Below are 26,146 nucleotides of genomic sequence, written 5' to 3' on the forward strand. Positions count from 1 at the left end.
CATTAGAAAATCACCAGAAAGTATCTTTCCAAAAAACACTGTCTCCAATATATTGGTGTCTTTGTTTGTCAGCTCCAAGGCTACTAATGAATCGTATGATCCGTGGAATAGACGAAACAGTAAAAATGTCCCATCAAACATTACTCCAGAAGTTGAACCTTTTATGGCCTTTTTAATTGAGGAAAAAAAAGACTTCGGCTAATAGACTAGGTGGTGCAACTCTAAAGCAGCGCAAGACTAATGTGTCCACTACAGAATATTGACGAATTTTATTTTAACATCCACAGATCAACACAAATATAACTCCCACTGAAGGTTTTCCCTGCACAGAGAATGACGAGGCGGCTGATTCCACCCCGAACTCATCCTGCTGCCAGCTATTGACAATGATTTAAAGGGCGTCTTCATTGCACTTGGTGGATTTCTATAATTCTGTGGCGACATCGGCATTATGCTCATGTGGTCGCGGTGTTTACTAATCACTATATTTAGCTGGGAAAGGCCCCGCCAAGACCAAACAGTCTGGGATGTCTCCAGATGTTTTTATACCCATACTTCATTTTGATCAAATAATAAAAGGGAAGATGTCTGCTTGTGTTTTGTTGATTTGGTGAACGGTTGCTATGGTAACTGTGCAGAGTTAGAAATCCGCTGGAGTCGCGGTAGACGCCCAACGAGCTAGATTATTAATACCTGTTCGATGTTTGCTAAATGTTGAATGGTTTATTTACACCTCATCTTCTCTTTAAACATGCAAATAACAGTCACTGACTCTCACCGCCTGTTTAACAGGCAGAAAGACTCCCACTGTTGGAAATACAACCAGTATTAATGTGAATGTTATTAATCATATTTATCTCCCGTTCCAGCCTCAGAGCACTCGTCCTGTGTGCTAATAATGCCATCGAAGCTAACTGGCTTTTTTGCAACCACAACACTGATGGAGGGATATTCTTCACAATTATTGCATAATTATGTGTATTGGGACATTTTTCGGTCATATCAAAGTTCTGATCGGTCAGGAAGTGGAATGACCACCGTAGAGCGCGTGGAGACAGACTCTCCACATCCCCATGCTTGCATTATGTTGAAGGAGAGGAAAGTGGTTGTAAATTGTAGACTCGGATGAGTTTATGATTTATTAATGAAGTAGCTAGCTGGACTGAAATGAGTAGTCGACAGGCAGAGCACAGGAAAAGCTCAGTATATCACTCATAGCTCAGTATAGTGTAAATGTCCATTTTCATGCTGTAACAAACAAACTCACCAAAGTGGTAAGTAAGAAAATAGTCCTCTTGTCATACAGCTAGAGTCACCCTTTATATTGAAAATGTTTCCCTTGTCATCACTACATCGTCTACGCGTTTCCTTGAGTTGTGAGGAGTTGTCGACCATTAAATCTAATTTAATGAGACACCGGTCCACTGAAGCCATTTCATTAAATGGACGTTTCCTGAGGAAATGCAACGTTCAGTGTGAACTTATGCAGCAAACCCAGACAGAAGATCAGTCATTATGTGTTTTATCCCCCTTAGGGCGGCAGCTTCCAGCCCACAAACCCAAATCAGCAGGCACGACAATAAAAGGAAATGGTGTTGTCAGGTATGATTCATAGCCCCCCTCCTCTCTCCTGGTGCGAAGCTGTTCGGATTGTACTGATATGTTTTGGGATTCTGTTTTCCTCTGCTGATATTAGGGTGCTTTATTACTGCTATCGCTACTAAAATGTTGTTAAAATAATCTCTCGGATCTGCGCCCGCTCTGCATTTAGACTTGTTTCTGCGGCACGTCCGCCAATAATCAGAGTGACTCGTAAATCTTTGATCACAAACCAGTTTGCCGTCTCCTTCCCATGGAAATAATAACCTTCCTTTTGTCTGCAAGCTCACTGAAAATTTACGGATGTACAGAGATTTTGATTGAGCTTTTTGAACGAAGCTCTGAACGTCGGCCGTCATGTGACATATGATTTTGTGTCACTTTGGCTTTACCTCGTGCAAAATATCTCAGACAAAATATCGACAATATTACTATTCTGTAAAGTCCTAGTTATGGACATTGTGTGATATTACAAATAGGGCTTAATAGCTTAATAATAAGCAAAACCCAGTGCGCACACACACACACACACACAGACTTTTCAGTGGGAGTTGTTTGCATAGAGGAGGTGGTCAGGTGGCCTATCGGCGATCTCGAGTGACCATGGTTGGACGATATGAAAATAGAAACAACGGCTCATCCCTGGAAGCTGTGGTACGGCAGATGTGTGTGCTACAAACTGCTGTGACTCCTTTTCACAGCATACGTCCTCTGACCATCAACGGCGCACTGACAACACTCCCGTAAATTTTAAGTTAAGAAGAGAGGTTGATTTTCAGTTTTGTCTAAAACAATACGAATATCCGGGCCCTATTTTTAGTCAGACTACCATTTCTTCATGAGCCGTAATGTTTTGGCTAATGCACTCAGCAGGAGCCCCATTAACGCTTCATCAGGATCCTTAGAGAAAAAACATAATCCTTTTTTAAAAAACCCTTTCAAACGATTTCACAGTGAGAGCATTTTTGTCTTCAAAATTCCCGCAGCGCTGCAGAGAAAATAAAAACAATCCTTCCTGGTGAATGCGAGATGTTCGTATTGTGCTCAGAATTCCAACTTTGAGCTGCAGTCGGATGTAAATATCCTGGCATCCACTTTTGAATCATCCTAGTCGGGGAAACACAATAAACAGTTTTTTACAGCAAACGCAGGCAAACATCGCTCATCCTCTAGATGCTTGGCCCAGATCCGATCTGTGACAGCATCTACAAAGACGGCTCTTATGGTTCAGAGAAGCGCTGCGAACAGCAAACCGTCGGACCACCCGGCGTCTACGAGACGCCTCCCCGAATGTTCTCAACGCATGAAAGCCAGTCAGACCGCTTTTGGTCCGCGAGACAATCTAATCTCGCCCAGACGTCGGCGCTGAGGCGTATTGAATCCAGAGCTCTGCGTTGGCTTCACGAGACAAGCGGATTTTTCTTTTGACTCAATAGCCTCGAGTCTGTTCACGAGGCCACTTTATTAGAAGAAGAGGTTGAAGAATGAAATGAGGTACAAACGGCGTTAGTCTCATTATGTCCCGGCAGCTGTCTCTTTGTGTCCAGACATCAGACATCAGACGTCTTTTCTTTTTCTTTTTTTTCTTCTGAAATCTAAATCTTGCTGCTCTGTGATCTATTCTAACTGCAGCAGAAAAACACAAGAACGAGGGCAGAGAGATGCAATTCAGTCACATAAAGCTCAGCAGGAACAGAAGGGGGGGAAATCAAGGAGGTTGCATTCTATGCTGGAGGGAGAAATAGACAGAGATGTTGAGCCAGCGCTGTATTTTTCTTTCACGGGAACATCCACGTACACACACGCATTAATACACCCACATCCACCTCCAGGAAACCACATCCCATCTCTGCTCCTCTCGCTTTCTTTTGCCCATTACGGGGGTAACAGATCCGATTAGAGGAGTTTAATGAGCTGTGCACAGATGAGGGTTCTGCTCCACAGCTCCAGAACCTCCGGGGTTCAGCCGCACCGAGTTCCCCCCGCCCACATCTGTGTGCATCTCTGCCTCTGCATCCTACACAGAGACGGTGGGTGAGGATTTGTGGTGGCGTTATATGCATTTGTGCACATAAACGTGGGCAACCTGTTTGTGGCGTTCTCATGTGCGCGTTAACCGTGAGTTATGCTGGTGTGTGTGTGATGTGTTTTAGTGTGCGCACGGGGGAATGCGTGCAGCGTTGGTCTTTAAATGATTATTTTCATTAAAATCTGAATGAAAAAAAAAAGTCAGAATGTTGTGACCGTAGATTCAAAAGCCTAAAGATATTTATCTTCTTTTTCAGAATTTTGTTTTTCTAAAAAGATTTTTTTTTAAAACACTTGTGAGAAACATTTCAAACAAGATGTGTGATCTTCATCTGAGTGTCATGTTCTTTTTCTCTTTAATGGTGTATGCTCTGGGAATATATATTTTTTACTTTAGTGGTTTGATAGTTTTGCCTTTATTTCTGTGCTGTAAACAACGTCGGCCTACCTCAGTGCCGATGCTGCGGATTAGCATCAGTACCACGAGGGGGCAGTGTTGTATCGCACTGGTCCCAAAGCAGATCATTCACTCTTTTTGGATGCAGCATCCCTTTGACTAAAAATGAGGCCGTGAGAGTTTGTGATTATTACAAATCACTCCACCCGGATCCCCTTCTGACGCTGTACATATTGTTTTGTTTTCCGCACTATTTGCTCCGGTCACTCGTCAGCAGCAGCAGCTTCGGAGTCGTGGTCCTGCTTTTAGTTCACCGGTCTCAGTGTGAGAGTAACATTTAAAATGTTAAAATCCAAATAAATCCCACAAGCATATCTTATACTGTGTTTGCTTAATAGCCCATAAGAGTTGATCATTGAGCTTTCATCATGTTATGCTTTTATGCTAATGATGCCATTTATGATCTTGCACGTACTTGAATATCTCATTTTATTAGTTTTAACTAATAGCCCTTGTAGCCTATTTCTTCCATTTGCCAGATGTGTAAGAGGTGCAAACTGCTTAATTATGTACACACTAAACCAAATGCCAGGCTTCAAGTCAAGCACCAGAGAGATTAGTTTCACCAGTATGGACACAAATGATCTCCCCCTGCCCCCCCCACCTGTCATCTGGCTATCGGATACTTTTGCACGCAAACCTTTCTGGGAAGTATGCGATTTAAGAAAAGCAACAAAATGAAACTCATCTGCCTCTTTTTTGTTAGATTTCACTGGTTTCTCTCACTCGTTGTCTGCTTGTGAAACTGTGGCTCACGCTCATTAAAAGGAAAATGTCTGAGAGAGAATTTGGAAAAATAACTTCAAGAGTATTTTTGATTCAGTGGTTTCCTTGAGAATGTCCCAAAGCAGAGAATTAATCGCCTGCTTACGGCCAACTAATACATCACAGGACAAATGGAGCGATACATCATCATACACACTGGCAACTTAGAGGGATGTAATATGTGGTTTGTGAAGATTTCAATACTTTGGCATAGAATATGACAGTCTATTATTATTTATTTCCTGCAAAACTTAAACCAAACATACATTAAAATGAAATGAATGTGAACTGAAACATACACATACATTGTAGCACAGAGAGTCCATTGTGATGTTCTTACTACTGAATATGCATTTTAGTGAATGAACACAATTAACTCTTGATGTTTAGTATTACCAACGTACTCTCCATCACATACCGGGTACAAATCCTGTGCAGCAAGTTTTCAGGAACTTCACAGCCGAATGAAGAACTTTGATGTTTTCGTCCTTGCACAGCTCGCTGCACAGCAGCAAATGTGAAATGGAAGTCTGACTTCAGAGACCCCAGAAATGGATTTTGGCTCCTCACTCTCCATATTTCTCTTCATTTCTCCGAGATGTCACGTGTGGTGTGAACAATTCCCGTGAAATAAGCCCCCTTTATCTCAACTTTAGCCCGACGGCTGCACCTTATCCTATTAGGTTTGCTGCGTACCCGCTTTCAAACATTGTTCATCACTCGTGATCTTATTTCCCCCGGCACCCGGAGTTCTCCCTTCTGAGCAGATAAAGGCCCGACAGGGTGCCGTCCCTCCCTCTCACTCACCTCTATAGGAGGGCATGTAAGGCACTGCAAGATTTGCCTACGCCGGCTAGACTCTGACAGAAGAAAGGAGACGGGGAAAACTGCGAGGGCTGAGTCGGAATGACAATTTTCTATTCTTTGCATCCACTTTGAGCTAACTACTGCAATTTTACCTCCCTTTATTCCCCCCGACCTCCATATCTGCCTCGCTCTCGTCAGCTTTCAGTTGTGCTGGAGGCAGACTGTATATTTAAATATATATTTCGGTTTTCAAGTGAATGTTGTTGAGCGGCACGGAGCAAACGCCTTTTAAAGAAAAGCATTGACTGTGCCGGTTTTAGGTTATCTGGGAAATGATGTGTGATGCCTCCAAACCATTTGGTGCTTCCTTGTTGCTTTTAAATGCCTAATGATCGCAGCATTGGCAAGTGGACAATCAATATTTGATGTTGTAAACAGGGTGAAGGTTGCCGTTAAAAGTCTGCATTGATTTCTGTGAGTAGCAGCTTTTGTGATCAATGGCTATGAATTTTAACTTGAACAGGCAACAATGGACATTTGTCAGGTCTGTTGTTAGTTTTAAGAGGTTTTCATACTGCAGTGTAGCCTTTGGAATTCCCACACATGGATTGTCTCGACCAATTTCCAATTTCTTCTAAAAACCGAAATTCACATGAATACACAAACATTTTCGTTTTGGAAACTAGACTCCGTTGTCAATTTAATAGCCCAAACTTTTGCGATATAACTTCAATATTTAACAGATATTCATGTTAATACTTTCCTGACAGTATCATGACAACTGAAGATTATTCTTACTTGCAAAGGTAGAATTTAGGTCTGTGCTGTTGGATTTGATGGTTTGCATTAGATTTTACAGGTTTACCTGAGGACACCTTTTCACGTCACACGGTTGCCTGCGTGTTCATTGTGCGGCCACCAGAGGGCACAACAGTACGCAGCTAAAACGGTCCAGTGGAGGAGACCCAGTAGCTCATTTGCGTTTTCGTTCTTACTTAATAAAATAAAAAATGTGTCCTTTTGCCTTTTTTAATAAACCACAATTGGATATGAATTAGTAAGAAGGCTTTGTGCGATGCAGTGTGTGTGTGTTAGACTGTGTTTAGAGGGCGTAAGTGGTTGAAGTATCTGTGAACTCCGGCAACGTTGCTTCAAACGTCCGTCTGCTCATCTCTCGCTGCGAGGGGACACGGCCGTCCTCTCCAGCCCCCTCATTCCCGTCTTATCTCGGTCTTCAGGGCCCACTTGTTAAGTTTCCCACTCAAGGCTTGTTTGCTTAGAAATGTCACACGCGGTGAAGGATTTATTTTTTCTTTTTCTGGGGTTATGTAACACATTAATCTATTCTCTCTTTTTTTTTTTGCGTGGGCTTTTGTGTGTGAAAGAGGCTTTATATTTGCATCCTGAAAAAGACCCTATCCAGATTTTTGGCCTAAAATCAACTTCCTCTTTATGGATTTAGATTCCTTAATTTGTCAGACATGCAGAAATGCCAGCAGAACGCACGGTTTAATGGTTGTGAGTCCGTATCAGATGACCTCTGGACGGACAGTCAATCCTCAATTACAGCGTCTCCCGTCCTGACTGACAAAGCTGTACGTTTGAAGTTTCAGCAAACTTTAAAAGCCGGACAGATTGATAATGAGACATCAGAAGCAGCTCATGATAAAAGACGCTGGTGCTAAAAAGATTCAAAAACATATAAATCTTTCATTTATCCATCACTCACGCCTTGTGGGTGGCCTCGGAAATAGTTGTGACGACCTTTCAAAGACTAAAGGGGCTTAATGGTAAATGGAAGTGGGTTTAGGAAGTCTGTGTGTGTGTGTGTGTGTGTGTGTGTGTGTGTGTGTGTGTGTGTGTGATGAGAAAGGAAATGCAGTAGTGCTGGCTATTTCTTAACGTGGAAGCGTAGCTGGAGAGGAAACCTGAAATAAGAGGGTTTCCAGTGACACGCAGGGGGCCAGAACAGGGAAACAAAACAGGATCTCGGGCCGACGTGGAACATTGTGAACCAGGGGCAGTGACAGCGTGACAGTCGGGAACCGTTCTCCTCCACTGTTATCTCCGTTGTTCCCAGAGTCTGGCAATACACCAACAGAGGAAGAAGAGACGTGTGTGTGTGTGTGTGTGTGTGTGTGTGTGTGCTTTGTTAACTGACTTGTTTCGTTGTGTGTCTCCCCCGTAGCTGTGCAATCTCTGAACAGCTTGAATGACCAGATCGCGAGCATCATGGTGACGGGACCCAAGCCGCTGGAGCAGGAGCAGCCCGTCTTTCCCCCACCTGAGAAGGAGCCGCTGCAGAAGTCCATGACCCTCATGAGGCACCTCCTCGTGGATGCACAGGTACAAGAAACAATGGGTTCCTTTGCTCTCCCGGAGGCAGGCGGGCCTAGTTGACATAACGACAGGTCATCTCTTGGTTTCAATCCGCCTAGTGGTTTGTAGGGTGGCCGGTATTCCTAGTGGCAAGTCAAGTTGTTCGGGGTCCTATAAATTTCCACCAATGAAATCATGACATATTGCAGGGAATCCTTGCTGTGTCGCTTTCATGGTGTGATCATGGCAATTACATTAAAAAGAGAACGTCCAGGTGCCATTCATCTTCATTAAGGCTACTGCACAGTGCCCGGCACGTCGACGCCGTCATTCCACTGTGATTATGAAAAGTGTCAAATGTAGGCTGCAGTAACAATATGGGGGGGGCATCATTTACAATATCTTTATTTCATATTTCAAGAGATTTGGAGGCGTGTTTTTTCCCGTGCTGCATTTTGCAATGACATATACTTTGTCAAAATAAAATAGTAATTTCACCTTTTTTGATTAATTAAACCACTGTAATATAGTCTCATGGCTTCTGCAACAACTACAGGTTCAAGTTGTTGTGGGTGTTTCTGCATATACTAAATGATGAGTAGTAATTCATTAGTAATAATAGTTGTGGGCCAATCTGTTGTAAAATAACCATTAGTTATGCAGTGAAGACTCATGTAATCCACTTTATAAATTGCTGGATAATGTGCTATTGGAGAATAAACAAAAAAAAAGGCTCTTGAATTTGTGAAATCCCAGAAGGCGCCGTGGTAGTTTGTGCCAATACCTGGCAGACTGGTAGTGTAGGAGGAGACTTCATGCTCCGTGTTGCACCGGTGCAAATTGTTTGTGAAGAAACAGAATGATATTTCCAGCAAAGGGCCTCAGATGAAATGAAAATATTGACTTTGTGTAATATGGGTGCAACAACAAGGTTACTTTGCCGCCATCGGAGTCAATTGCCACTTAAATTCCCTCAGTTCAATGACCGAAACGCCGAGCAGAGCATGGCGTCCGACTGTCGTCCAATAGTTAATCTGTCTTTTCTCCTTACCGCCTCCCTCTTTGACTGAACTGTCCTCCATGTCCCCTCCTTCAGAGTTGACCCCAGTGTCCTTTAAAAAAAATCTTTTTTTCCGGGGCTTCAATCACTCAAGTGAGCAGCCGGGAGAATGTTTGAGGATTGATGTTGTTGGACTGCTCACCTTTTTGGTTAATAAATGGATCTGTTGGAGGTGGAGGGGACAGGGAGGGAACATCACTGGCAGCGTCTCTCTCACTCCCTCACTCTCCTCCTCCTCCTCCTCCTCCTGTTTTTGTCCATCATCTGTCTTTACCTTTGTGGAGTGATGAGGAGGAGATGAGCAGCTAGATTCCTACCGGCTCCGATTAGGGCGGGTGGAGGGGGGGGGGGCGCTGCCTGCTGGAGCGGCGATGTCAAGAGTGGAATTGAGCCGTCAGCAATTCATGACACAAACACTTGAGTCATGTTTTTGCTTGTTCCGGTGTCATTTCCATTCATTCACACAAATGCAAAATCAATTGAGCTAAAATATGTTCCGCTCGAGCCGCAATGCAACAAGCTGGGGCTTAATCATAGAAGGTCATGAACTCTGACCCCACAGCAAGGTTTGACAGGCTTTAAGTGCTTGCTCATTGGACATGTTTATGTTATCGTTTCTCCAAAACTACAATGGATCAGCGCACAGAACCAAACAAAGTACCCGCTCAGCATCGCTGTCTCTTTGACTCGCTCGTCTATTTCTCTGTGAGGCTTAAAATCTTCTGCGACGCTCAGAGCTCAAAGGAAATGCATTTGCACGGCAGGGGGGGGCGTGGGGGCTGCGGAGTGACATTGAACGCCACGTTTTCTGCTTCTTTTTGTCACGATATCACTTTATCTCATTCTCCCTCTAGTAGACAGGTAGCCGTCCTTCTGTCAACAACACAGCACACTGTCGTGTTTATTTACTCACAGTGCCGCTGCCTCTCATTCTGCATTCTTTTGAACATTTTTAGTCGTAGTGAGGACTGCTCGTCCTTTTTAGTTTTGTCACACCACAAAGGGGCTGATGTCAATACTGAGAACATAGAAACCTGTTTATTTAACAGAAAAGAATTAGTAATACCCTAAATGTAACAGTTACATTGTCTTTACATTTTCATGGACATTTCGACTTAACGAGCCACGGTCAATGAGGGCCCAACCGATTTTGATTTTTTTCTTATTTAAATGTTGTTGTTTTTTTCCTTTGTGTAATTCAATGAAATTGTCTGCCGCGTTATTTTGTTTTAATCCCAGTTCTGCAGCGGCCGAGAGGTGTGCACCCCACCGCCTGAGAAGCACACGGACTAAATGAGATAGTGGACCACAATCATACTTCCGGTACTCCAATCTCCCTTCACCTTTCTCACGGCATGTTATTAGAACATGGCAATTTTAAGCAACCCCGCTATTTCCCTGCAACAGAGCGCTCACTGCAGAGCGGCTCGCTGAGGCTCTTTCTCCTCCTCCAAGAGCCCATCTGGTGCGTATCCTGCAGTCAAGCTGGGAGGAGATTGGCTGCTGAGCTTTCGCCTCCGACCGTCTCTCTATCTCCCCTCTGCGTGCTGCGCCCGGCTGTGACTACATTAGCGCTGCTGTCAGTCATCAGTGGACGGGAACGGGGGGAGAGAAATGGAGAGTTTGAGCACAGGGGGGGAGAGAGGGGGAGGGGGGGTGGACGCAGATCGGAGGCCATTAAAGGTGACTTTGACAGTGACTGAGTGGAGGCACTTATGAATAAGATCCATCTGACCCCCTCTGACCTCCACTCTGCTTTAACCATCAGCACAGAGCTGCAGACACGTCCGTCCGTCTTACAGAAAGGAGCTGGTTCGTGGGGCTTTTTATTTTTTTAAAGGAACAAACTTGCGCAAAACACTTGAGCTAAAAGCAATGAATACAGGAACATATCGGATCAATATTGCACGGGGTGAAATTTTTCACAAAAAGGCAGTAATTGTGAGCCCTTTGTAATGCGTTTCAAACACAGTGAAAATCAATATTGCTGCCGTTGCCGGCTATTCTGAGGGGATCAATATTCTATGTGTGTAAAGTGGGCAAACTTGGCTTCGCTAGTAAGATTTACCAAATTTTCTCCCTCTGAACGAAGTCGTGTGGAACTGAATGTATATTAATTGCTCTAATCAATACTTTTACACTAATGTATTGTAAAAGGGTTTCACTCATACTGATGAACCAGCAGGCAACTTATCACCCAGAGTTGTTTCCCTTGGCTCCATTTGACCTTTTACTATTTTTATGCTTATTGTACTAATGCCCATCCAGCCAAAAGACAATCAATGCCGCTTACATGACGGCAAATGCTGAGATAATGACCACCCTGGTTCCATCTACCGTCGACTGAATACCTAAGTCTGTTACATCCTTTCAAAAGCACATCCTGTGTGTATATTAATATTTCAACACAAAGGACTGACTTCCAATACTGCTGGAGCCGTGCCCAGGGTCGTGGAAGGGCGCAGGCTGCACACGGTCCCAGAGGACTGGTGGGAGGAGCTAAAGAGGGAGCCCGTGTGTGATGCGTCTGGCCGGGTCAGTCTGTCCCTCTCCGACCGGAGCCTCAGCTGGTCCCTCCAGAGCGTGGTTCTCCCCCATGCATAATACATCCCCACGGCCCCATCTGCCCTCTCAACCCGTCCTCCAACTCCACCCGGCCCCGTCTATAAGGCCGTGCTCCAATGGGGCACCGCCATGTGCCACTGTGACGGCAGCTCATTATGGGCCGCCTTAATCCCAGGGGGTGACAAATGAAAATGGAAATTGAGTAATTTGGTTCGAAGACAGTTTTGTCTTCATCCGCTGTAAGAAATGTGCCGGAGTGTTTCCTGAGCTTCACATTGAGAAGTTGAAATATTTAACAGTGCTTTCAAAATACTAGAATGAAGCGAGTTCAAGGTGTTTGAATTGTGGAAAGGATGGGTTTTATATATCAAAAGCAGCAAGCCTGAAGCTGAGGTAATTTCTTAAGAAGTCTTTCTGATGGTTGCATTTTCAATTAGTTTTCCGTTGCCCCTTTTCATTATCGCTGCATCTCTATGGGTGTTTTTTTTGTTTTGTTTTTTTGTGATCAAAATCTTTATTGATTTTCCGATATGCATTAAAAATCAACCAACCATTACCATCAATATACATATGCATATACACACATACGTACACATAGATATGCGCATGCATGTACATACATAGATATGCAACTATTTATACACACATGCATACACAGACACACTCTTACACCCACTTGAACATATAAACAAAATATGTATATAATAGTAAGAATTTCTTTGTTGTTGTTGCAGAAAATAGAAAATAAAATAAAAATAAATATGGGTTGTTGCAGAAAATAGAAATAAAATAAAAATAAATATGGGTCTATGGGTGTTATTTGCAGGGATGGACCTTATACAGACAAGGTCAAAGCGCTGTCATTACTACCGCTGCTCCTGCCAAGAATGTTGCACTAAATGAAATGCCCAAGGACGTCTCCTTCATTAACTTGATAGTATCCGGAGGGGAAATGTAAAACTACATCTTGAACTCTTTATCTGCTACTTCCAATTTGACACATTTGTTTTTGTTGCTTCTTTGGCAAGACAAAAATGTCATTGTCTGTGCGAGATGGGTGATATTACTCCTGTAGCTGGTGGAATTGTTTGTTGAGCAGATTGAGAGTGACTGCATATCTTGTAAGGAATAAATTGAAAACCATTTCATTATAGGAATACAGTGCGGAATGTTGCCTGCAGAGAAAGCAGGTCTCTGTCACAGTGATGGTTTGGGAATTGTCCTGAGTCGGTAAGAAATAAAGTGATGTAAGCAAATACACTGATTTATTTTAAAAATAAAAAAATATTTATTTCATTTATTTTGCACAATTCAAGCAATACAAAATAAACAATAAATAAACAAACAATATATAAATAATGAATATCACTGTGCAGGAAGAATCAAAAATCTAACTGGGCTTATTTGACGCTTCCACCTATATACTACTAAAATATTTCCCAAACTTACAAACATAAAATGAAATATGCATTTAATAGGCAACAAAAGAAAGGAAAAGAAAAATAACGTAATTGTGTTGTGTGTGCGCATGTAAAAGTAAGCATGGCTGAGATTGTTCAGGGATGTATGATTATACCCCTGTGGTAATTCATAATCAATGGAAATAGAAAGAAAGAAATTAACACTAAAACATTACAAAACAGCAATTAGATTTTTTTTGAGGCACCTTTTGAAGTTTATAAAGGGACATTTTTCTGTTAGGTGGGAAAAATTCTCCCATCATTTGTTCCCCGCAAATCTGACAGAAAATGTTTTGCTCCATTCCAAAAATAAGAAAGAAAAAGAAACTGACCTACCGTTCTGAGAAGTATACGACTATTCTACACAAACATTTTTGTTTGTGCAGTATTCAAATTAATTGGAATAAATTGCAAATCAACTGTGAAGCAGTTTAGTGAGTTGGACGTGCATGAAAAACGTACTAATGACCGCACCCTTTTCTGTTACCTGACATGCAAGCTAATTAGTTCTCTTAACTTGTGACTAATTCATCCTTACAAATGCAGCACTGTGTGAGTGACTGACAACAATTAGGAAACAGTCGGAGCTCCATCTGAAGACCCACAGTGATAAAGGAGAGCCTGCGCCAGTAATTGGCCGGGGCTATTGTGTAGCGGCCCCAAATAGTGTACGGCTGATATAACGGTAGCAGCGCTTGTGTCACCCGACAATCAATTTCTCGTCTGTTAAATTTCCTGCACAGTACATATCTGGGTCATGATTTATATACAACCGTATGGATGGGAATCTTATCAGAAATGTTACTTTAGGATAGATGCAACACTTGTAATCTGCAATTTGAATAAAAAGTGTATTTTGTGCTGTTTCTGAAGTCTCATCAAGATGTTAATTTGAGCTAACTGAATACTTTATTCTTCATATTTCGGATGTTTGCGCGTGTTTTGCTAACTTCTTTAAAACCCCTTACCCCAGTAAAAGCTGTAGGAAGCCTGTGCGGACCCAGAGAATCTTTCCACTCATGCATCTAAAGACCCATTACATGGAATAAATAATGACCTGTTGTCAGGCGTCCGATAACCACTGGAAACGACTGGCCTGTTGATTTGGGAGCTGCGCATAATTTAGCAAGTTAGGTCTGCGAGGGCTGATCATTGTGGGAGCCTTTAAGACACTGCACAGTGTCTCTCAACAAACATTAACCCTTTCAATCAGTGGTCAACTCTCGGCTATTGGAAAGACCTGCATAAGCTATGGGCATAGCAACACAACATGGTGGTTAGTCCGCATTCCTCTACACTGCGATCCCGTATGTGTTCTGTGACTCGCCGCCCTGCGAGTTGGTCCCCGCACACAGCTGGAGCAGTGACTAACCGTCCTTTCCAGTCCCCTGGGACACAGGGAGATGAGCGTGCAGGTTTCAAGGGGAAACGCTGGCTTGAGGTCAGATTTGAGCAAACTGCAAATTGCAGATATTTAACCCAGGACAAAATGTCTTCATGTGGTTGATTGGTCTCGAAACGTTGGACTCGTCCTGTGTTTGATTTTGGCATTGGGTGAGAAGGCCGTTGCAACTTGATCTTGCTGAGTAGTTGTGAACCCCATGAGGGATCGTCCTCAAGGAGATACAGGACCTTTTGTTAGGCTGCAATAAAAGGAGATTATAATAACACATCTAATAACCATATCTAGTCCATCCACTACACTGCTATATATCAAATGGCTATATAACCTTTTATTACCTTTACCGTCTAATAAAGACTCATCACTGCCAGACATTTTTATTGATTTTCGGACATGAATGCGCTCCATTCCAGTATGTGCTATTAGACCTTTAGACTCAACAGCCTCACAGTGGATTTATTGCTGTGGCTGATTAACACAGACCATGACTCAATAGCTTATACTTCAGGAAATATTTTCACAACTGGCCAAGTCAAACCTCGGTTGCTAAGCGCCCTGGCTTGTCCGACAGTCACTAACAGCCTCGTTCATGGTTAAATCTGTTTTGTTTTTTATCAGCTGTGTTTTTCTTGGCAATTTATGTTTGAGACAGGTTTTTTTTTTTCCAGCCCACATGACGCCACTTACAGTATGTCGTGGTTAGACTTCCCTAACGAGGTTTCACAAGCAAAGGGACACTGCCGACTACCCGATGGTTGGGTCAGTGGGCTGTTTGTCACAACGGCTGAGTGCGCTCCCTTTTTATCATGTGAGCAACAGTTTGAGTCTCATTGAGGCCGGCCCGCATCACGTACAGCGCCCTCCTAATCCAACTGGCTCAGCTATTGGTGCGGTCTAAGTGGGAACTACAGTTGATGGCACTGCTCACTCAGGTGTGCACATGTTACTATGGAAACAGGCCAGCATAGGGTTATTTTAAATAGGATTTGTAGGAGAAGAGGTACTAGCCAAAGCTTGTTTATCTGCTAGAACCTGTTGCCCTGTCTTGTTTCCTGTGACCATAGCAACATGGTTTATTTCAAGTCATGATTTTGAAAAGTGACTCTTGTCAAAATAGACAAAGTAAATCAAACTAATGAGCTCAGGAGGCTTTGTGTAAGTGTAAAGTTTGAAATCATTCTAATTGACTGACTCCTCACACAGCTTTCTGTTATTTTCATTTGCCAGCCCAGCGGGAGGCTACACAGTACGTTTTATTGACCTGAATATTAGATGGCCATTATTACAATACAACCCCTCCCGTTTAGATGACATACTTTTGGCTGAAGCCATTTAAAAACAGGATTATAATATTGTTATATTGCTATGGCTATCCACATATCCACACATCTTTTTAACCTTAGTATAGTTTTTTATTAAACCCCCTCTCTTTTGAACGCCTAATCAATCACATAAAACCCCTTTGCCTTCATTCATCTCAAAAACATTGCCCCGTCCATCTTCCATTCAGCCTCCGAGGCACTCATCCACGACATAATAACCCTTCGACTAGACTACTGCATCAGCATTCTGCACGGCACATCCACCCCAAATCATCAACAAACTACAAGGCATCTAGGACTCAGCCGACCGTCTGGTGTCCCACTCCCACAGCAGAGAATACAGTTCAAGTTTCTCCTTATAACATAGAAAAACCTCTCACAACTCCTCGGCCATTGCCACTTTCAAAACTCCACTTAAAACTCATCTGTTAAAATGTGCCTCTCAGCTGGATGTTGGAGACAACGGCACGTGCTAAATAACATTTCATTCCAAGAAGCAAGATTGGCCCCATTGAATGTACGACTCTAAGGAAAGCACAACAGTTATATGGACTTTTTCTCTGGTTTACAAGCTGGTTAATGGATATCCATCCGCACAGCGGAGATAATGATACCCTCCAAAGTTGAATTGGTACATACAGTCGTATTGAATCTATAATATATGTGCATAATGTCTGTGCAGATTTGACTTAAAAAGAACTGAGGAGTATGCATTTCAACCTTGTATAATTCGTACCTCTTGGAGACCGGTCACCATTCTGTGAGGCTGACAAACACTGACAAAGACTTTTCATTGTCACAGCCAGTAGCTGCTGAAAATGTGTGATCACATTTCCTCTCCGACAGAAGAAAAATCAATAAGCTTATGATGGACCGTGCTTTCCTTCCTTCTGCCAAACCTGCCCCTGTTGTTTGCTTTGTAATGTTGGATTGATTGTCAAATAGATTTCCTTTCTTGTCAGATGTTTCTACACTTTCTTTTAAACACAACAGAAATTGTTTGCCCAAAGCCGCTCATTTCACGTGGGTCTTGATGAAAAGGAAATAACAGAGTTGAGATGATAAAACGATTTTTGAAATATGTGCTGGAGGCACACGTCACCGTGGTAAACATGGCTGGGCGAGTCAGCAGGAGAGCAATTCATCGTAGCCTGATCCATGATTAGAAATCACTGGTCATCAAAGCCGTCTCATCACTTTGACGAATCCAATCTTGAATGAGGTTTAAAGGAATCAATGAATGGAACAGACTCAACAGTGCACGGCTCGGCCGCAGGTTTTTTTTTGGCATAATAACTTTTTTAGAGGATCTTAATGAAAAAATAATCAAGAGTTGTATCATCACACACACTCACATTAACCTGTGTGATCGAGCATTAATTGAGGCCAGCCCTCTCCATTTCTACAGTTTTGACAAATGTTTAGTGCAGCTGTGGGAAAAGCTTATTGGATCTCGCCTGGAGATAAGAAAGCCCTGTGCAACAGTTGGACTTCAAGGGTTTTAATTGGCTTAAATTAATTTAGATGCTTTTTCTCCATTATTGGGGTGGATTGATTTGACTAGAATGAAGGAAGGATTCTTATCAAAGATAAAACCGTGAGAAAGTGAGTAAGTTCACCCTTACTATAATTAATCAGCAGGCAGGTTTTATAGTCTTCCATCATAAAAAGGTTGTTTCTTAGGAAGGAAACTCTTAAAACTAGAGATGCTCCGATCAGGTTTTTTGGTGCCGATCACCGATCACCGATCACTGAAATCAGTATCTGCCGATCCGATAATACCGATCACCGATCACGGTGTTGATTTAAGCATTCTATTTATTGTGTAGCATTATTTATGAAATGAATTATTCTTAACAACATTGGTTTTGTATTTTAAGTATTTAAATTACGAGACGAGAGAGTATCATGAATTGACAACCATCCGTTTTATTGCAGGGAACGTGCAGCATTCCAATGTAGAAAAGCTCTCTCGCTTACTATAAAATGTGTAAATAATAATAAATATTAAAACAATAATAAAAATATAAATATAAATCTAAATAAATATAATAACATGTGCAACATTCCACTCTCTAGAGGCTCTCAATAGAACTTGGAGCTTATAGGAGGAGATAACAGACAGAATAAAGATTAAAGATGCACAGGAAGTCAGCAACTAAACAAAACATGTATATCTATCTGTATAGTGTCTCTCTCACTCACTCGGAGAGGGGGCACACTAGAGTATTCAAACCTTACTTCTGATTGAGCAGCATCACTGGCAGATTTGCCTTGATAAATACAACCATCTCATTATTTTTAGGAGTCAACCGGTTCCTCTTCTCATCTAAAATATGTCCTACTGTGCTGAAAAGTCGCTCGCTATCTACACCTGTACAAGGTGCGGAGAGGAAGACTCTTGCTGCGTAATAAACTGCGTAGTTGGGCTCAGCATAGACACAGGACACACATTCGAACTCCAAATGTCACTCGTGAAGCTAACTGCCCTGATGTTGTCCTTCATAAGGCTCTCGATGTGCGTGTAGACATTCCGGTATAATTCCGGCAGACAAACATCAGTTAGGTATTTTCGGCCCGGCAGCGTATAGCGTGGATCCAAGCAAGATACAAGGCGTTTGAACCCGGCGTCTTCCACAGCAGACAGCGGCTGCTGATCAAGGCACATGAATTCCATTACCTTTGCATTTAATTCCTTTCGTCTCTTGTTGTCACGCTGTATGGTCGCTGTCGTTTCAATGTCTCTGTTACGGTCAGCTGAGTGAGTGGCGTTTGGGAAGCGGCTGCACGCTCTTTGTCTTTATCTGCCTTAACGCTCGCCAACTTCGTAAACTCCTCAAATTCCTTGATGTGACAAGCTTTCAAATGCCGTATGAGGTTTGTGACGCGTTCGTGACGCGTTCCTCCACGGGGAACCACATTTGAGCAGACGTTGCAAACTGCAAATTTATTATCTTTTTCCGACACCTTGTAATATTGCCAGACCGGCAAAGCCGTTTTGTCTCAGTGGTTTCACCCACCCGCCACCGAAGACGGGGGGCAATGAAATTTAATAACATGGAGAGACAGCCAATCACAAGCTTTTCAAAAAAAAATCTGATCGGCCAAATTTGATCGGCCGTTTTGAGAACGCCGATCAAAACCGATAATGGCAATATCGGCCGATATGGATCGGCGCCGATCAGATCGGAGCATCTCTACTTAAAACCGTTGAACGCAGGTTTAAAACTCTTTCCGTTGTGGATTACTCAAGTTAAAATTCCATTCCTTACATTACACCCATCTAGAAGACGATGGAATCTAATTGAATTACCTTGTGTGATACTGACTCTGCTCATCCAATCACACGCAGGTCTGTGCGGCTCTATTACAGAGTAAGTTGTGAGACTTCAAGGTGGAGGCTGGTACACCTGATGGTGCTTTTATCCTCGTGGCAATTGAACCATTCATCCGAAAGACAAAATGCTATGGGACTGTAGTACAGTCTAACTGCGTAAACTCATATACTCTGATTCCAACTTAGATTGCCATCACACATATGTGATGCATAATTATAATCGCCAGCCAGAAACAATTAGTTTCAGTGCCTGCTGCATCTCTCCGTCAAGACTTTCCCTTATAGAACTCCAAAATACTACTCAAGCCTGCAGAGAACCAAAGTTCCCATAAGGGATCCGAGCCCTTCTGTTCACCTAATGTGGAGCGATACCACGCTTGTCTTTGATCTCGGGCAGTGATTATAGACTGCAGAAGCAGACGGGAAAGATCTCCTCGTGGTTAAATACCAGAGTAAATGGGATTAGATTTGGCTTCTCCCATGAGGTCTACTGAGCCGCCCCACACAGCTCACACACAAGCTTATGGATATTAATGGCTTGCAACCTCACAGTGCTGCAAGAGTAGTAGAAAAGAGCATTTCTCCTTTCCTCATGCCACTGAAATGTGCACGTTGTAACTCTTTCTGATGTCATTGAGGTCCTTTCCAGAGGCCTTACCTGAACAGTAGGCTGGTTGTCTGAAAGGGGGACACTTGCCATGGTTTAAATTGATTCCTGAAACCCTGAACAATGAATTGACATCTACTGAAGGAGTTGAGTAAGGGTCAATGCCAGATGCTTCCATTAGCCCGACTATGGAACTCAGGTCATTGATCTTTGACTGTTACATAAGAGTTTGCCTCGTGTCAAAGTGGGATATCTAACATTAAGTAAACTGGGCAGACTGAGGGCTGAAAGAAAAATGTCCCATGCACAGTCGGGAATCAGAGCTGGGTTTCAGAGTTCAAGTGTTGTTAACGTTTGAAGCGGCGGGGATTTTCAAAGATTGTTCTGTGATCAGTGTGTAAAATGTGAAATGGTAATATATACACCCAAAGAATAATAGTTTTATTTTATATACTGATGGAATATCAAACAATCTGGAGCTCATTTATCATCGTTGTTTTGTGAAACAAGGCTTGCGTCAGTTGCAATCGGGAAATGACTGTTCCTGAGCCTTGCTGCCATGTTCGTATATGCAAATACCATTCTCACACACACACACACACACACACACGTAAAGTGCCCCTCTACTCTCGTGTTTTTTCACTCTGTTCAAAGGTCAGTGGAGCTGGCTGTTTTGTATTTTTGTTGACTCTATCTGGGCACGCTCGGGCCTCTTTCAATTTGGCTCCTCCTGATAACTCCGGCTCCTCCAATAGATAAATATTAAATTAGAACAAATTACCCCCTCTTTTCTCAGCAGGCAATCTTGTCCTCTTCCCCCTGGGCCTTAAGCACCAACTAAACAAGCATTGCTGCTATCTGTAATTAGGAATAGAAAAAAACAAAGCACACACCAATGCGTTCGACCCGCTAGATGAACGCTCTCGGTGTTATCGACAGGAGCCCCCCTCAGCGGCCTCCCCTGGATAACTGGACATTATTCAGCTCCGTGCATTCACACGGGAGACTCACTCGTTGCTAAATGCACCACACAGTCTTTCACTGAATCGGCATTCATGAATTTCCTGCAATAATGTGGAGGAAAGGATTTCAGATGGGGTTTTTAAATAAAATATAGATGTGGTATATATATATACCGATATATAATCTTCCTACAAATCCTTTTCATGTTTGTTTTTAGCTCTGATTCTTGTAATCCCGTAAGCCTGTTTGAGTGTGTAACATTATTAGTGCGACATGATTTGGAAGACGAGTGAGTTTGATTGGGTGTCGCTCCCGGGGGGGGGGGTCGGTTTTGGATGAAGGTAATATTGTGCAGCATCTGACTATCTGGCACCAGTTATTAGATGGTTTTCGCGATAGGGACGCGCTGCCATGCCGGAAGCCTCTGCAGATGGCTCGTATCTGTCTGTGCGACAGCAGCAGAACCTCAGTGTGGAGCAGCCGGAGCAATATCCTGACGCAAGTATGCAATTTGCTTTATCAATGTGGCTAAATCAACCATTGTGATATTGATTTGCCCATCCATCTTCTAGCCCATCTATTTGTCTGGCACGGTGTCGGTCTGTTTATTTATTTTCCCTCAATTCCTATCAAACCAGCTTCCTATATTTGTGTCTATTGTGTCCCAGTCTTACACAATCAATGGACAGGTGGTGTGTGAGTGAATGTCTTCATACTGAATACACAGACACACACTCCAGGTGTAGTCATCCATCCAATAGTAAAACAATGTGCAGTGTGACTCAACCCCAACTGGTATGCAGACCAGCAGAGGGCAGTTTGGGTGGAAATGGCCGTCACGCTGCTGCTCACACATTGTGCAGCTGAGAGAAAACGACGGCGAAGGACACGTGGAGCTCATGATAGGAAACTCTCTGACAGAACATGTATTTTCCCCTCACAGGGGTCTCTGTCGAACAAGTCATGTGTAGATGAGCGACATTAGGCCTCACAATGAGGAGGCGCTGGCTTTGAACTGGACATTTGATGTTGCGCTCGGGCCAGCCACGGACACCACGAGAAAAGGGAACGGTGCACATCAATGGCACGCTACGTGTTCACTGTAAATGGCAGACTGAACGTGAAACCGAATCTATGATTCACTGTGATGTGAAAGCACCGCACAACGTCCTCCTGTCGCCCCTGACATTGATAACCAAGCTAAATAATGCCTTGTTTGCTTGCCTCTGTATGAATTTGAAACTTAACATAGTTAAACATTGTTTTAGACTGAGTGTGAAAATCCACAGTGAGAATTTTCACCTGTGGAGTATTGCTAGATGTTTCGCAGCGTTGTGGAAGGTGTTCTCGGACATTTAGCGTGACCTCTCTGTGAAGAACTCTACCTGTGCGTCATCCAATAAGGGGGAGCTGCCAGTCTCCCACGGTTTGCTTATGGATATTAATGGCTTGCAATATTTCAAATTCAGACGCTACACGAGAAATTGGTCAGATGCAAACGATTAGCTGGCAAATCATGTGGATAAATGATTGACATTTTTCAATTAACACAACAAGATGAATTTAACGCCGGCTCTTTAGGAAAAGGTCAGCCGATCACAGTATGTAAACAGCGCCGGCATGCATCACACACACACACACACACACACACACACACACACACACACACACACACACACACACACACACACACACGTGTGTCATGTGGTTGTTAAACTTCAGAGAGCGTTAGACTTTGTGTGGCATTCATTTGCCATCACTGCTTTTCTGATTCGTTCATATATTTTGATCCGAACACCATTTCCCTACATGTCTTAAACCAACTAATCTCACTTTAACAAAGCAGGCCTCATAAAAGATTTCTCATAGAACTCGTGTAGATTTCATGTGTGAAACGTAGAAACCCATCAGATTGACATATGATGCAATTTACCATTTACCAACATGCATCTAAATATATAAAGATCGATACTGACAAAGGACACAGTAGAGTGTCTCACAGATATACGCTCGACATGAACATTATATATAATTTCCGCTTTTCTCTCATTCACCTCAAACTATGAGATTCTGCTTCAGCACCATAAATGATGCCGACCATTTTCTCCAACTTTTGACAGAAAAGAAATAGAATGACAAACCGCCCCGATCAGGATGTGTGTCGCTGTCATGAAATATTCATCATGTTTGCTGAGGGTGTGCATTCATTTTAGAATAAGAATAACTTGAATATTTCAGCAGCACACCATTGATCTGGGCTATGAGCGTTGTGGAATATTGATCATTCACTGGGTCGACTGAGCTCTGTGGAGAACACTTCCCAGTCTCTGAAGAAAAACCACAGCGTTTTAATGCTTCTTTTTAATCAAGTCTATTTCCTGCTTTCAGAATTGACAAGAAGGAAATACCTTTGACTTTCACTTTGTTTCCCTACAATGTTCTCTACCCAACCAGTGTGTTTGCTTGTGCCATTTTGACTCTGGCTCTCTCTCTCTCTCTCTCTCTCTCTCTCCCCTCAGTTAATTACATTGTGGCTATCTTTGATTTATTCTTTTCTCATTGGGATGCTTCCACCAGTCACCAGCTATCTGCGTTAGACACAAGTTGTAAATAACAGCGAGAAAGGCTGTAAATCATGTTAATTCTTCCTACAGACCTCCCATCGATGAATCACTCCTATGCCTTTCAGGTCCACCTGTGATTCTTGTCCCTCTGGTGTGAATTAATTAGAATTTTGGGAACTAAGCGCAGTGGCAACCTTGTGTTTTTGTGTGTATTTGAGTACAATATGTGCTGAGGCATGACATAAGCCTTTTTTGAAAAAACTAAACCGCATTTAACACGTTACAATATCATTCAAGTATTAAGGAAGTATAATTACTTTTAATAATCATACTAATAATTATTAATTATGGACCATAGTTCATTTCATAATATTTTGTATCTATCAGTGTATTAATCTTTAATACATGAAGAAATCTGATGGCTACTGACAGTTATCATAAACTCAATTTAAAGCACATTATTTAGTAAGGCATATTTACAATTATACACACTAGCTCTGAATTTGGGCTTGAGGTGGTTTTAATCAGCAGGAACACTAGAGGAGCCTCTGAACCGAAGTGTCCTTATTGTCACACACAGAAACCCAGTGGATCAATTGAATATCACCAGAGATTAGCTTCCACGACATGATCCTCAGGCGCTGCAGATTCCGGGTGTCACCAAGGTCTTCTTCCTCTTTTCATGTCTTTTAACTCTCGTGACATTGAAGCAGCGCCCTCGCCGACACGCAGCGGGCGCGCTCATCGACTGACGCGTTAAACGCGCCTCTATTTACTTTTCTTCCGTGGGACGCTTTCCATTATAATTGAGTTCACAGCGGTGCTCAGTTCAAGCAAACGCTGTACGAATACACAGCCAGCACGCAAATCCCAACCGACGCGCGAGCAGCTGCAGGGCATCCTCAAACACGGGCGCTTTATCCACCTTTTGGCCAAACCTCCGATTAGTCTCTGCAAGAATATTTCTTTTTTTTTTATCACACGTTTTGAGCTTATCTTTCACCGTCTTCATTTTCCGTCCAAACCCGGCTGTCGAGTGGTGAGGACGATGTGCTGCTCCGTCAGCTCGGGGTCGAACGGCGATGAACCTTTATCTGGCTGTGCAGAGACAGGGGTAATTACTTTTAGATTTGAACAGGATACGTTTCTAGGTAACCTTTTTATGGGGAGAGCTGGGGAAACACGTAGATTCAACTATTTGCCAGAATTTGCTCAATGCACCGGGCCTGGCTCAGTGTAGCGTTTCACCCGGTGGAGTCAGTACTGCGCTTTGTTTGCACGGAAGAGTCACTCTGTTCTTTTGATTGATTGTGAGACACGTATCCATGACAGCACCACGCTGTGTGTCACCTTCACATTTGTGCGTGTGGGTTAGTAGCTTCTTAATGACACACTATCCACACAACAAGGCACATTGTCTGTTTGAGAAGGTTCATAAGCTTTTATCAATTATATACTGTGTAAAAAAAAAGTTCAGGCTGGTATTATTGCGTCTTATAGATCCCTCATGTTCAGTTACCGGGATAATAAAGAGTTGGCTGTAATATATAGATGTGTTCATAAAGTGGTGGTGTTCCCAAAATTCACCTCCGACAACACAGGTGCTGGTTCTGTTTCTTCTCCCATATCCCGTTGTTCCCATAATCAGGAATTATGCACTCTATGCTAATTTAATACTGGAGTTAGTGATGAGGTGATTTGCAAAGACCTGCATATTTTGAGGAGAAACACAATGGATGGAAAATCTTGTTTCTTCTCTGTAATCACAATGACAATGGGAGTCTACTTAATCTGCTGCAAATTAATCAAGTGTAAACATCATTTGGTGTTGATAGGAATTGCATTCATTTACAAAAATGAGTTTAGTGTGCTCCACTAGATCAACTCATTGACTCTGAGCTGAATCCAGAAATGCATAATAGTGTTTCTCATTTATTACCAACACAGTCTCATAATGTCTTAACACTTCTCAACTGGTGGTCGGGCTGGCTCTCCAAAGTAACCAAATTATAAACATTGTTTAATAAATGTAGTCAAGTTTAATGTACAAACATGTATTGGACTAAGTGGAAATACAAGAGTTTAAATGTACTTTGATTAATAAATTGTGCTGAAACTAGAATACAACATTGTTGCCTCAAAGTTTTGTTTTTTATTGGAAAAAAAATCTGCTTATAAATGTATTCTACACCCATAGAGATCTTGCCCTGAAATTAGAGTACCGACATTGACAAAAGTACAAAACATGATTGACCTGCACTGTAGGGGGTGCTGTCAATCCAGTAAAATATATATAATTTATAAATACAGGTCTGAATCAGTAAACCGGTCGAAACAATAGAAATATTGTTTAAATTATTTTCAACAATGAACTTTGGAATGTAGCTGCTGTGAATTTGGTTTTTCGCAGTGTGTAACCCCTCTTCTCAAATCGTTGTGAATAAAAGTGAAGGAGGTTTTGCGATGATGCATCGAGCTGTCCAGCATCAACTGGCCTGCAGCTCCTAATCGGAGCTCCTCTCCATCCCCGTCTCAGACACGACGGCTGCTGAATACTGAGCGCAGGAGACGGGAGCTGCGCCCCTCGACCCCGAGAAGCACAATTCTTCTTGTCTCTTTCTCACACAGACGGAGATGCATGCATGCATGCATTTATTCACACACACACACACAAACACACACACACACGCACACACACACACACGTGTGATTAACTACTGTGAAACGGCAAAAACCTAGGCAGGACTCCTGGAACTCTTAACGGCATCAGACGAGCAACCCGACGCGCTCCCATTCAGCAGGAGAACCGGACCGTCTGTGAGCTCTTCAGGCCGCCAGCCAGTGACGTGGTTTCAGACTCTTTGTAACGGTAGTCGAGAAGTGCGACTGTC

At 42.7% G+C, this 26,146-nt stretch overlaps 1 protein-coding gene across 4 annotated transcripts in view; it reads left to right on the forward strand.

Annotated features, from left to right (window-relative positions):
• kazna (kazrin, periplakin interacting protein a) overlaps positions 1-26,146 on the forward strand; it is a 129,915-nt gene that overhangs the window by 9,179 nt on the left and 94,590 nt on the right. For 3 of the 4 annotated variants that reach the window (XM_078083956.1, XM_040192799.2, XM_078083952.1), the window contains exon 2: positions 7,845-8,002. In XM_078083956.1, the coding sequence (XP_077940082.1) occupies positions 7,845-8,002 (158 nt within the window). Of the gene's footprint in view, positions 1-1,535; positions 1,603-7,844; positions 8,003-26,146 lie in introns of those variants that run through there. The other variant, XM_078083954.1, reaches the window with a different exon arrangement.

This window comes from Gasterosteus aculeatus, chromosome 2, assembly GCF_964276395.1.
Source record: "Gasterosteus aculeatus chromosome 2, fGasAcu3.hap1.1, whole genome shotgun sequence".
Lineage (NCBI taxonomy): Eukaryota > Metazoa > Chordata > Actinopteri > Perciformes > Gasterosteidae > Gasterosteus > Gasterosteus aculeatus.